Source organism: Gekko japonicus, unplaced genomic scaffold (genome assembly GCF_001447785.1).
Source record: "Gekko japonicus isolate JY-2015 unplaced genomic scaffold, Gekko_japonicus_V1.1 scaffold3098, whole genome shotgun sequence".
Taxonomy (NCBI): domain Eukaryota; kingdom Metazoa; phylum Chordata; class Lepidosauria; order Squamata; family Gekkonidae; genus Gekko; species Gekko japonicus.
In genome coordinates this window covers 58,660-72,542 of record NW_015166516.1, presented here as the reverse complement: position 1 = coordinate 72,542, position 13,883 = coordinate 58,660, and the positions used below count along the sequence as shown (strand labels likewise).

The window sequence follows — 13,883 nt, the reverse complement described above, 5'->3', positions numbered from 1 at the left end:
AATTCGGGAGGGCAGACAAGAACTGAGGGAAGCTGTGGCCCCTAAAGTGCCAGCTAATGAAGACCCCATGGTGTCCAGACAGCTTCCTCTTAGAGAAGTGTTGAATGCCAGAGGAGATGTCTCCTCTGTGCATGTGCCATTCACTGCCTCGGACTTGTTAAATTGGAAGCAAAATATTCCTTCCTTGACACAAGATCCTGAAAGAGTCCATGCCCTCTTTCAGAACATTTTTGCCACCCGTAAGCCTACCTGGGCAGATTGTCAGACTTGCTTAGATGTTCTCCTTAGTCCAGAGGAGAAGTGGATGGTTTTACATAAAGCTCGCACCCTTGCTCAAAAGGACCAACAGGACAATAATGGGCAACCTGTAGATGAAGTGGTTCCTCTTACAAACCCTAACTGGGACCACACTTTCCTGGCAGGCATGCAGTTGCATGAGAGTTATAGGACTGCACTTTTAAGGGGAATGAAACAAGCAGTCCCCAAGCAAACAAATCTGAACACATTGTATGAGGTTTGTCAAGAAAAAGACGAGGACCCTGAGTTGGTGGAAATTGCGTCTAAAGTGTATGTGGATAGAAATAGAGAAAAAGAAGAGGAAAAGCAAATGAAGCAACAAGCAGCCCGAATTGCATCAATTATGAGCCAGCAAGGTCAGGAAGAGAAGCGAAGGGAATTTCCCTCAATTAGAGCCCAGGCTATTGCAAAACGGCGACCCTTGCCCAAGAATATGTGTGCCTATTGTCGTGAGCTGGGCCATTGGAAAAGAGAGTGCCCCAAATTGGAAAGAAAGAGGGCTGTAGGAAGGTCTGGAAATGATGGAAAGTCTGTGTCAGAGGTGCTGCCAGCCCCAAAGAGACTCTCTCAAGAAGGTTTAGGTTGGTGCCTTACAAGTAACAATGAAGAGGGTGATTGCAAAGGCGAGGTGAAGAGAAGAGATGCAGCAGCCCCCGGGGTCAGACAGGAAGAGGGTGATGAACTTTCACTGAACCATAAATCTGCAGAGCCACCAGGCAAAGTGCAGGACACTTGGGATCTGTTGGATGAAGGGAATCCTTTCAGATTTTTCCTCACCAAAGTAGAAGGAATTGAGTACAAATATAACTCTGAAGCCCTTCACATAACAGGTAAGCATGAACCAACATGACAAGAACTTTCAGCTTCTGTCTGCATTACATATTTAGTTCAAACTGCTTGTTTGTTGTAGCACCAGTTCTTTGGAATGGACTTCCTGTGAAGCTTGTGTATTGCAGTGGTTAGAGTGTTGGACTAACAGCTGGGCAAGTGAGGTTCAGATCTCACAGTTCTGTGGAGCTCACTAGTTAACCTTGAGCTAGTCACACTTTCTCAGCAGTGTTCCCACTAAGCTGAGCTAGTATGAGCTAGCTCACAATTTTTTAGCCTCTGGCTCACACATTTTTTTCTTGGTTCAGGAAAGATGGCTCCAGAGCAAACTCTAAGCAGCCAAATCACTCGCTCACAACTGTAATACAAAGTAGAATTTTTGCTCACAAGACTCCACAGCTTAGAGGGAGCATTGTTTCTCAGCCTAATTTACCACACTGTATTTTTGAGAAATTTAAATGGGAAATCTGTGCCACCCTGAGTCCCTTGCTGGAAGGACAGGATAAATATGTTAGATAGAGATATCTGTAGGACCAGCTCCTTGCTTTCTTTTAGGAGGCAGTGCATGATATGTTCTTTTGCAAAAGGGGTTTGTTCCAGTGATGTGACTATCTTAGTATCATTTAGCTTAAGAGAAACTGTGGTGGCATTTATCTTGCTGTAAGTGCTATGATTTATTGAAAAGTTGTTTTAATCTATAAAGAGGCAGAATATGCATTTTTAAATATTAAGGAATGTGCTGATAAGAAACTGATACTGAAAGGTATGCCAGCAAATTTATTTGCACAGAGAATTGAATGAATATTATAGTACATGGTGAAGGGGATCACAGAAGATTTAGTAGTTACTTCTATTGTTAGAAAACATGCAATGTATATGATTTGATTTATTTACCATTGTTTATTGTATACTTCATGTCCAACAGTTAAGCTTGTGAATAAACTCAGTTGAAAAGCAAATTATTTCTTGGTATCTATTTCAATAATAACTTTTTGCTTATAATCTTTCTAACTTATTACAGATATTTTGTCTCCCCCTTTGGGGACTCTTGTGTCATCTGCTCAGGTAAGGTTGTGCATTCATATTCCTTTTTAAAAACATAGTGCTATATCACTCATTCAGATTGCCCTTAGTTCCAGTAAGTAGTTGGAACAGTTTTCTGAGGATAGTTTGTCATACTGTCTTTTGGAAATGGGTAGCTGTTTATTTTCTCTGTTATGCACATGCATATGTCTTTTGTTAGCAAAGGGTTTTATGCCCAATTTGTTTATTGATAAAGCCCCAAATTTTCCAAAAATATGTAATGTAACTTATGTTTCTACATTCTTCTATTGAAATCTGATTGGAGATTGTGAAGGCATTATAGAGTGTGATACTTAGGTTCCAATTAAGATTTAACAGTAATGAAGATATTATTTAGGTGCCGTGTTGATTTTTAAGCTGTTCTTTGAGCATAATGTTTTGTGTACATATTTTATGCATGTGTGGCAACAAATTAGGAAATAGCTTGATCTTGTCACATCTCAGAAGTTAAGCAGGGTCGGAAGTTCAGGGCTGTTACTCAGATGCCGAAAATGGCAAACCACCTCTGTTCATCCTTTGCCTTGACAAGCACTTTCCATTCCACCTGTACCTTTTTCAACAATAGACTTATGATTTTAAAAATCTTAAGAGGTCATATATATCATTATTAATAAGAAAATACCAGTTTATAGGCGCTGTTCCTTTCTAACCAATGCTTCTTTTTCTCTACATGGCCAAGTTTAACTATCGTATAGATGTGGAGTGGCTTATTAATCAGTACCCGGAGGAATTCAGGTAATTTGCTATGAGAGGAGCTCTCCCTTACAGTGCCTTTCTATTCTTGCTGAATATAAAAATTATCTAGCCTTCTCCTTCCCATTACTCATTTATATTTTCCAACTTGCCATTGTACATTAAATGATATTAGTGTACTTGCCATAAAAGCTACCTTTCATTAGCTGGTGCTGTTGTCTTCAAAGAGCACCGCTCTCCTTCCCATTACTCATTTATATTTTCCAGCTTGCCATTGTACATTAAAGGATATCAGTGTACTTGCCGTAAAAGCTACCTTTCATTAGCTGGCGCTGTTGTCTTCAAAGAGCACTGCCGAAAGGCTTTTCAGTTAACCAGGGCTTTTTTTGTAGAAAAAGCCCAGCAGGAACTCATTAGCATAATAGACCACACCCAACAGCAGAAACGCATTAGCATATTAAGCCACTCCCCTGGCATCACAGCTCATTAGCATATTAGACCACACCCCCATGTTACCACACTCACCTTTTGCTTCTTATTCTGTTTACTTTGTTTGTCAAAACCCTGGGCTTTTTTTTGTAGCAGGAACTTCTTTGCATGTTAGACCACACACCCCTAATGTAGCCAATCCTCATTAGTTTCTGCTGTTGGGTGTGGCATATTATGCTAATGAGTTCCGGCTGGGCATGGCCAACTCAGGAGCCAGCTGGAACTCCGTTCCTGTGCGTTCCTGCCCAAAAATAGCCCTGCAGTTAACAGTTAAAGGTTATTGATACACAGCTGTTGCTTGATACCATCTTTCTAGAATGGCGGTAAGCATCATTATCATCACTGAGACTTCTTCTCCATGTGCAGTGTTTAAATTGCAATGTTTGTCGTTGATGCAGTCCTTGTGTGGGCTGTGTAGATATGCCAAATTACAAGTTTTTTGTGCTAAGTTATAAATTATACATTTTTGTTGTTGTTAAAGCTGTAAAAATAAGTTTAGGGTCGATGGAGTATTGCCTATGTTTCGATTTCCCCCTAATCTCCCATTTCCTCCTTTTCAAAGTATTCAGAATTTTTGCATCTCTGCACTGGGCCAGCAGCACATACATAAAGCTACTGAATCATAAAGTGACACAATCATAAATAAACAAAATAAATAAAATGAGGTCTTGAAGCAAACCAGTTTAGAGATAGGTAGAGTTCTGTCTTGCTAATGTCGTCTGTTACTTGGAAGCAAAAATGGCAACTGCTGCTTATATTAAGGTGTTGAATCATGAAACTTTAGGTGCGTTGCTCTACAACAGGGGTCCCCAACATGGCCACCCTGTTGGCATCTTATTTGGAACCTGCAAGTGTTTTTAGGAAGTGGGTGGGGCTGGATGGGGCTTTTGCCCTGCAGGGCTTGTGATTGCCCTGACTGGGGATCTGATTGGCTGTGCAGATTAAAAAAACAGCAACACTGCTTTGGCAGCAACTTCCACCACAGCACAAGGATCTTCACTGTAGGACTGAAGGTAAGCTGTGTATATTCAAGAAAATGTTTTTAAACAATGCAGTCATTTTCGAAGGCATCCTGGGAAGGAGAGCTTCTGCCTGAAACGTGGCTATTACAGTAATGCATAACTTCACTCCATGACATTTGTGATTGGCTCTGCCTCCTGTGGCAGCCTTTTATGGTTGTGCCCACCTTCATGTGTCAGAATTCCACAGGAGCCCACAGGCTCAAAAGGGGTGGGGACCCTGTTCTGTGGAATGTTAGGTCTCACAGGCATAACTAGGAAAGTTTCACTTGGGTTGCTTTGCAATGTGTCCTGTCCCACATGTACCTCCTTGTGTGCAAACCTCTCCCTGAAAAGTTCTCCATCAATTAACCAGTGGTATACCAAGATATGGTTATACCAATTAAAGGTAAGATTACAGCTGGAATAGCACAACCAGACCATTTTTCAGCCTACCAGGACTTTTTTGTTAAATGGTATCCTATACTTGAAAAAATGGACCAAAACTCACTTAGTACAGCCTTCTTAGAAACTCACAGTAGTTATAGCCTAATAACACCCTTTTGATATCCATGGTTTTCTTCAATAAAAATGTACAACATTGTCATTAGAAAGTTAGCTAACATTATATTGTTTAGGTTTAATACACATTGTTCCAATAAGGTTCTTATAAAAATTGTTAAAGTGATATTGTAGTGATCAAACGGCATTAGTCCTACAATACACCTTATACCTTTTTGTAACCAGGAACTATATTGCTGAGGAACAAGCAGGTTTCAGAAGTGATTGCTCCACAATGGATCAGTGCTTGATTCTGCATCATGTAGTGGGGAAATATACCGCCAGGCCACATGGGGCACTTTAGCCTTTGTTGATTATAAGATGGCATTTGATAGTATCTCATGCAACAGATTATGGCCAGAACTAGAAGCTTCCACGGTAGACCGCAGACTGCTTGCCCTTATATATGCATACTACATGAGAACAGCTATTTGTCAGTGAGATGTAACCCACAAGGTCATCTGTCCCATCTGTTTCAGTCAAGAGAGGTGTGAAGCAAGGATGAATCTTTGCTCCCTTATTATTTAGCTTCTGTATAAATGTGGTGAGAGTCCTACACAAGTAAACTTGAACATTTGTAGACTCAGTACATACATTGTGGTTAGCACCCATAAAACAGTGATGGGGTTGGCTCCCGCATTTTCCCTCTTTGCAGGTTTAATGATGTATACTTAGAACATATGAAAAAATCTTTACATACCATGAATCCTTTCTTTTACTTTAAGGGACAAACCTTTATTAATTGTCCTTGGAGAGACACGAGAGTCCAAGGCTGATCTGCACCATCAAGCAAAGGCCTATCAAAACGTTCGCTTGTGCCAGGTAATATACTTTTGTCACCTCTTTATTAACAAAAGTAAGGTATTCTGTGCCGCAATTCACCAGTGGTATCCTGTGCTGAACCAGGTGTTCTGCTTGGGCTACTTAACTAGTATTTAACTTTTATCTGTTTTCATTGTATAAAGAACTTTTTTTGTTTACTATGTTAAATATATATTACTGTAAAAAATTCTTGATATTCTGAATGTCGTTCATTAAATTTATTATCTTTTCTAAAAAAAACCAACCCACCTCACTATTTATATTTGCTGTTACATGGAGCTTTTAGAATTTTTACATGCAAAGACTAATTGGCCAATGTCAGGTGTTCTCTCTATTCATTGGGCTCACATTTAATTTTTAGACCATTAATTTTTAGACCATTTTAGACTATTAGACCATAAATAAAAATTTAGACCATACATTTTTAGACCATATCAATAAAATATCAAAAATGCTTAAGAATTATTCACTGAGAACATGTTTGGAAGGAACCCACACAGATCAGCTGGTAGCGTCAACATACATGTTTCTCATGTATGGATATAGTTACGTTCTTTAGTATAAGCCCTGTCTCCATGAACACATGTGAACATGCATCAACTGACGTGCACACTGGCTTATTACATGCATAGCATAAGCACAATTCCCTTTTTAGCAAGCAGCAACAAAGTGGAACAGTGAGGGATTTCCCCTCACTTCACCTGCTGCACCTGAGAGGAGTCCCTTTCCACTTCACTCCTGTTTTCTGTGCAACAGCTTTTTGTCCCATTAAATGATTGCTTTGAAAATCAATTGCCAGTGTTTCTGAAGATGACCACATACTGAGCCCTGTTCTAGCCTCAGGATAGCCTACACATTTAAGGACTAGGCAGCACTTCCTGCCTCTGTCATCATGCCCCCCCTACTCTTAAGCACCTCTGTAGGAAGCAATAGGAAGAACGGGAATAATGCAGGGGCTGCATGTTCAGAGACACTGAGTCTTTTTCATCCATTTAAGAGGAATATCTTCACTGCTGTATCCTGTAAAAATGCGTGGATGACTTCTAAAGCAGTCTGCTCTTCCTTGGTTTTGTAGAGTATCATTTACTTATTCTCACTAGCTTGGATCCTGTAGAAATGCTCTGTATGTGTGATGGGAGGCAGGTTTTGACTTGTGGGGGTCCCCCTTCTCCTAGGAGCAGCATTTCAGGGGCATTTGGGGCTGCGGTGGGAGGGGGGGAAGTTGTACACTTCCATGCATGGACATTTTAAGAAATGAACCAACCCAGTGTTTGAAAAGTAAATGACTATGGAACGTAGCTGGTTTTGAATTTGCAGACTGGAAAATTTTAGTGGACAGAAAAGTACAGCTCATTAATTACTCAGTGGTTTTCAGTGGGAACATCCCAAGTCAAAATATCACATCTGACTTTCTAAATTATCTCTTCTAGAGTCTGATTTGTTTTCACTCCAGGTTTCTATGAATCAGTTTAGCAAAATCGTTTTTCTTGTATAGGTATTTCATTGTTTGTCCTTAAATTTTGAGAGAATTTTATCAGTATCAACAAGGTTAGAGCCAAGAACCATGAGCTGCTAGCATTGTTTTTCCAGCACTTATGGAAGACTTTGCACAACACTACAATAGATCAGTTTGACAGAGTTCTTCTGCTTGCCCAAGTGGAAGAATGTCTGTGGATTTTGCTTCACCTTTCATATGCATCTCAGTGCGCGGTGTAACATAGCCCATCCACAAGTAGTAGTAGTAGGAGATTGGATTTATACCCCACCCTTCACTCAGAGTCTCAGAGCAGCTTACAAACTCCTTCCCCTCCCCACAACAGACACCCTGTGAGGTAGGTGGGGCTGAGAGAGCTCTGAGAGAACTGTCCTTGAGAGAACAGCTGACAGAACTATGGCTTGCCCAGGGTCATCTAGCCGCTGCAAGTGGAGAAGTGGGGAATCAAACCTGGTTCTTCCAGATTACAGTCTGCGCACTTAACCACTACACCAAACTGGCACACACCTTTAGCTAAAAGTCTGAGTTGAGTGAACTGCAACGTATAACCTTGTTAGTGGAGAATTATGCATAAAACCCAGGACTGGCTCAAAGCATTTTGCTGCCCCAAGCATCCTCATCATGTGCTATCCTCCACTGGTTCCAAGGTAAGCTTCTCTATTGCAGCTTGGACCTGGGTGACTGCAGTATTGACCCCCTTCTAAATCCAAGGTGGGCTGCAGAGGTGCTCTGCTGTCTGTCTTGGACCTCACAGCAGCAACAGAGTATATCCCTCCTCCCATGCCATCCATGCCATCTCCAAGATGGGCTGCAGCAAAGACACTTCACAGCATTGGTACAGATCTTGGAGGCCATGCCCGTTGCCTCCTCCCTTGTGCTGCCCTCTAACCATTCAATGCCCCAGGCAGCCAGTCAGGTGATGTCCTTGCCCTGGGTAACCTAGAGAGTAACTTCGCAGAATCTGAAGATGTGCATAATCATTAGGTGAAAAGACTATTATGCAATTTGCGTTGAGGCAACCTGAGAGCAGTAAGCTTTTTAAAAAAGTAGCTTTCTTTTAAAATAGTGTAATGATGAGATTTGCTGTCCTGGAAAACATCTTTTAAGAATGCTGTTCTTATTGTAGGCGAAGCTGGATTTTCCCTTTGGAACCCACCACACGTAAGTAATGATAGCGCTTACGACAAAAGCAGTTTTGACAATAATATGATACTTTCATAATATGATGATTTTAAAATTTGTGCTGATGTCTACAGCTGCCGGTAGAGTCTATAATCATAAGGTGGGACCTAGAGAGGCCACTGCACAAAGCATCTCAGTATGCAGTAGAGAAGGGGAGGTAATGGGTAACATTTCTTTCCTTTTGTTTTTCTACATCTCTGCTGCTCTGGAGGGGCCCCCCACCCTTCCTTGGTGATACCTAGAGATGTAAAATTTCCGGAAATTTTGAAGCTCGGGAAAAAACCCAGTTTTTCCCCCAGAAAAAAACGGAAATTATCGGAAAAATTGAAAAAAATGCTACATTAGCATTTCTTTTGTCTTTTCTAGTTTGAAAGTCATTCTGTTACTTTAGGAACATAAAATATGACTATGGGCATTTTTACTTGGCATGAAATTATCACAACTAGCATATTAAAAATATAGTGTATCCAAACAATTATTACAAACAGAATACCCACCCACATGCAAAAACAAAACTGAAACTGTTTTCTTTTCTTGTGACAACAGCACCTCCTAAAGGAAGAAATGCATCTTGTTCTTGCATTGGAGAGTTCAGCTTGTAACCTAGGACTTGCTTGTCTTCAGTGCACAGAAATTACATCCATCTGATACCATATATATATATTTTAGAAATGATTTCGCAAATATTTGAACACCTGGTCTTATTCATCATGTTAAAATAAAACGTTCCATAATCATTTTTTTTTCTTTTCTTTTAGTTTTTCAATTTTTCCAATTTTTCGGAAAAAAACAAAAAGGCTTCAGGGAAAAAAACAGGAAAAAAAACGGTTTCCCCCCGAATTTTTCCATTTTTTTTCTGGGCCTTCACATCTGTAGTGATACCCATGGAATTCAATGTATGATGCTTTGGATCTGTGTGCTTAACACGGACTTCAGCAGTAGCTGGTAACTTTCTTCATGGGCTCACTGTTTACCAGTGACAAAACGTATATAAACTGCTTATGACAGGTGATATGTATTTGATTAAGGAAAAACTTGACAATGGTAGCAGTCTTGTTCAGTCTGTTTTTGTACTTAAAGCCCAATAAAGCCACATTCTAACACGGAGATTCAGCATGTAAGAGTTTTTCCTGGCATGGAAATAGAGATGGGGCACCTGCTTGGTTTCTGCATATCAACTGCTGCTGCTGAAGATACAGCAATAGTGTTGTGGTTTAAAAAATAAACAAAAAACCCTGGCGATTTTATTACCTGTCTGCTTGACCACACGTATCTAGATTAGTTATTGCACAAAAACTTCCCTTCCTGGCCATTTGTGGGACACTTTTAATTGTGACAGGAAGCAAGACAAATGGCTTTTTAAGCCCTGTGTTAAGTTCAGGTACAAGCTGAACTATGAGTCTTCCTGTTCTGTATTCTCCTGGGGAGCAGAGCTTTGGTTGGTTGCAGAGTCTGTTCATGTTTTCTGTGCACAGCATCACAGCAGCACAAGAGGTGTTTCTAATTCTTTCATCTTGGATATGAGGATATGACCATACACTGTACCTGCTGAGAAGATGCAGCCCATGGTAGCATTCCTGTGGCAAGACTTCCTTCTCCCTGTCATAATGTTTAGAAACACTTCCACATGAAGCATTAGTGTCAGTTTGCAAGTATCTCTGGAGATATGAGGCAGAAGATTTTCCAGTGCTTTATTATTCTGAAAAATGTTCTATTTCTAAAGATTCATTGTTTCATAAAATTATTATTAGTGAATGTTTAATAAATACTAATACAGTTATTAGTGTTAAGGCTACTTAAGCTCCTTCCCCTAGCGATCTCCAGTGCGGAGTGGGTTCAGTGGCTACACAGGCAGTCTGGGCCCCAGCGTGGCACCTCCCTGACGGAGAGCCGAAGCGACCTGCTGCTTGCAGGAGCTGGGATACTACTTGTGATTGCTTTTCACCTCTTGGTTGTAACAAATTCTGATGACAAATACAGCAATGTTGGTCCGGCTTCCTGTTTTATAATCGTTCAGTTATAATCGTTCAGTTCTTTGTCATTAAGCAGTTAATGTTTTTGCTCAGAAGTGATACTTCACTGTTGTTCCCGGTCTAGATTGTTCTGAATGCTACAGTGCACAGCAAGAAATGTTCAGTTTCTAAATAAGCGATTGCTGACTCATTCCAAGACCTCAAATAATACCATAACATCACAAACACACAAAGCTCAAAAATTAAACCAATGTGAACTAAGCGTATTATTTCCCCAGGGCATTTTCATTCTCAAGTATCAGTTTCTAAGGCAACCAGCTTGGGGGGGGGGGCAAAATAACATGCCATGCTTTCAGTCTCGTGTTCTACTGTAATTTTTGTTCATTAAATATTTTAAAGGACTTATGAAATCTATGCAAAACGGAACCTATGTGATGTTAGTGGATTCTGTTGGACTTGATTCATAAATTACATACTTCCTTTAAAAATGACCATAAGAATAAAATTGCTAAAAAGTATAAGTAATTTTTTAAAAGTACTTTGGCCACATATAATGTCAGAAGTAGAAAAGATTTTTCAAATATTAGACAAGCAGGTTTGCTCTGTAGGAAGCAGGCTTTTATTTTTATGCCAGTTTGTACTCTTAAATGCCAGCAAATGTTGTCTGTCTTTCATAAGTCCACTGTTCCTAACTTTATGCACTAGTGAGTGATCCATTCAAAAGCTTTAAAATCTCATGAGCTTGTCTTTGCCTACTATTTGTAGATCTTTGTTATGCAGGAGATAGTGCTGGTACCTTAGTGGGGCTTTGTTGGTTCTGAAGCAATATGTGTAGAGATGTGAAGGCCCAGAAAAAAAAACAGTTTTTTCCGTTTTTTCCCTGAAGCCTTTTTTGTTTTTTTCCGAAAAATTGAAAAAAAGAAAAAAAAGAAAAAAATTGATTATGGAATGTTTTATTTTAACATGATGAATAAAATATTTTAAGACAAGGTGTTCAAATATTTTCTAAATCATTTCTAAAAAATATGTGTGGTATCCGATTAATCTAATTTCTGTGCACTGAGGACAAGCAAGTCCTAGGTTACAAACTGAACTCTCCAATGGATAATGACAGACACAACAGAGTAGCTGCAAAAGCAGAGACTGAAACTGATACTGATAATTACAGCTCAGAAAATGATTCTGATTAAATTTCATGCCCATTAATTGAAACTTAGTCCCACACTCCCTTCTATACACTTCCCCTCTTTTCAATTCTTTTTATGAGAATTTTTATTATTATTTAATACTGTGAAGAGGAAATATGAATAATTGTTACTTCTGGATTTTAAAAAATTGCTTTGTGGAGGTTTTTGTGTCTGTTCCACATAAACTAGTAAACAGTTCAGGAGATTGTTGCTCCATTTGTTACAATTACAAATAAATATTATTTAAAAAGTAAATTCTGTTTGTAATAACTGTTTGGGTACACTATATTTTTAATATGCTAGTTGTGATAATTTCATGTTGTCCAGTCATATTTTATTTTCCTAAAGTAACATAATGACTTTCAATCTGGAAAAGTAAAAAGAGGTGCTAATGTAGCATTTTTTTCCCATTTATCAGAAAATTTCCGTTTTTTCTGAAAAAAACTGGGTTTTTTCCCAAGCTTCAAAATTTCCGGAAATTTTACATCTCTAAATATGTGTAGGGTAAAATGTTCAGCCATGTTTGTGTTTCAGAGCAATGCTGACTGCATTCGGTTTGTCTCAGCACCAACTTCTGTATATTCGGTGAATGTTACCACCAGACAGAAAGAATAAGATAAATCATGAGAGTTATTGCATGGCTTTAAAGTTATGTCTTGTGCATATCTGAAGTATGTTAAAGAGAACTGTGGCATTTTGAGCCCCTCTGATTTTTAACATTCTTAATCCTTTCTTCCTGTGATCATTTTAACACTTTTGCTTTGTGTAGGAAAATGATGTTATTGTGTTATGAGGAAGGCCTCCGTGTCGTGATACATACATCCAATCTTATCGAAGTTGAGTGGTGCCAGAAAACACAAGGGTGAGCACAGAGTTTTTAAGATTCCTAACTTGGCATCTTACTTTTTTAAAAAACTCAAATGTTGACTTCAGGAGAGCTTCTCTAACTCTACCCACAAATTGCCTTGCTTCATGAAAAGCCCCTTTTAGCTGTGAAACCAACTCAGACCATATATTTACAAATGGGGAAATTTTAAAAAACCTGCTGGAGTTAACCACGGCCCTGGTCCAGTCTTTCACCTTGCCCTCTGCTTTCCATAGTGCTTTGCTGGCAAAAAGGCAGACAGGAAATAGGTGGTGTGCTCGGCTGTCAGAGGCTGCGGCAGCATTTTAGTGAGAAAGCAGCAAGTGTAAGACTTTGCAGACTGCCTGCTCTAGTTTTCAATGGGGCAACACAAAGAGCCTGTTGGCAGCTGACCGGAAGTCCATTGTCTGTTTCCTAGGGGATGTATTATCGCTGGTTAGCCTTAAGCGCCTTGTAGGCTTCCAGGTTAGGCAGTCTCAAACAGTGCAGTTTGTCACCCAGGAGTTTCTGAAAATACATAATAGTTATTAATGAAAGCACGTAGGATTAGTTATAATAATAAAGGCTCTTGGCTTCAAAAATGAATTGTAAGCGCTTTTATTATGTTAACTGTAGTCTGGGCTTAGGTTTGGAGTCCAAACTTGCAAGACAGTGCCAGATGGTTCACCTCACAGCTTCTAAAGTAAAGATCTCTACTTCTGCAGAACCTGCAGTAGTCCCCCTGTTCTATGTTCCACCAACTGAAGAAACTGTGCCCTCTTGTTCTAGCTCCCTGCCATGCCTCAAAGAGGCCCAAGCCAGAGAGGATGCTCTGTGAAAGGGAATGGGTGGAAATAGGTGTTTAATTTGCTTACTGTCCTCAGTGGATCTTGGAAGGAATAAGGATAGGGTTTTAGGCCATATAGGCTTGTATAAGATTGTTATAATGGCCTGTGCAATAAATTTAACATTTCAGCTGTCACCAAGAATGGAGAAGTCTTACGTAGTTTCATATTTATAGGTATAAACTTCAGACCATTAGATCTTTTACTGCTCCAGGACTTTAAAGGTCACCTGGATGAAAGGTTGACAGGTGATGGTTGCCTGTTTCTCTCTACCCAAAACACACTGAAGCCATTAAACCCCATCTTCAACTGATTAAAGAAAACAGGCTTCTGAATCGGATAAGTTTTATTCTTTATAACAATTTGTTTACTGGCAGAATATAGTTGTGAGGTTTGAGTCTAAATAGCTCTTCTGATCTCTTTCCCTGAAGGAAAGTTACAAAGAGGAATCTTGCCAGGAACAAAGAAAATGTGTCAAATATAACAACGAGCAGTTGTCTTTTTAAGGCGCAGAACCGTTTTTTGTCATCAAGTCAACAAAAAATGTGTCTACTTTACTGGAAAATATGTCTATTTAACTAGCAGC

General features: G+C 39.5%; 1 protein-coding gene across 1 annotated transcript in view; it reads left to right on the top strand.

Moving 5' to 3' along the window:
* The first annotated feature begins 419 nt into the window (after positions 1–419).
* LOC107111311 (tyrosyl-DNA phosphodiesterase 1-like) overlaps positions 420–13,883 on the top strand; it is a 33,657-nt gene continuing 20,193 nt past the window's right edge. The window contains exons 1-6 of the mRNA XM_015412273.1: positions 420–1,127; positions 2,147–2,190; positions 2,888–2,943; positions 5,675–5,771; positions 8,393–8,427; positions 12,378–12,470. Of these exons, the coding sequence (XP_015267759.1) occupies positions 425–1,127; positions 2,147–2,190; positions 2,888–2,943; positions 5,675–5,771; positions 8,393–8,427; positions 12,378–12,470 (1,028 nt within the window). The 5' untranslated portion in view covers positions 420–424. The remainder of the gene's footprint in view (positions 1,128–2,146; positions 2,191–2,887; positions 2,944–5,674; positions 5,772–8,392; positions 8,428–12,377; positions 12,471–13,883) is intronic.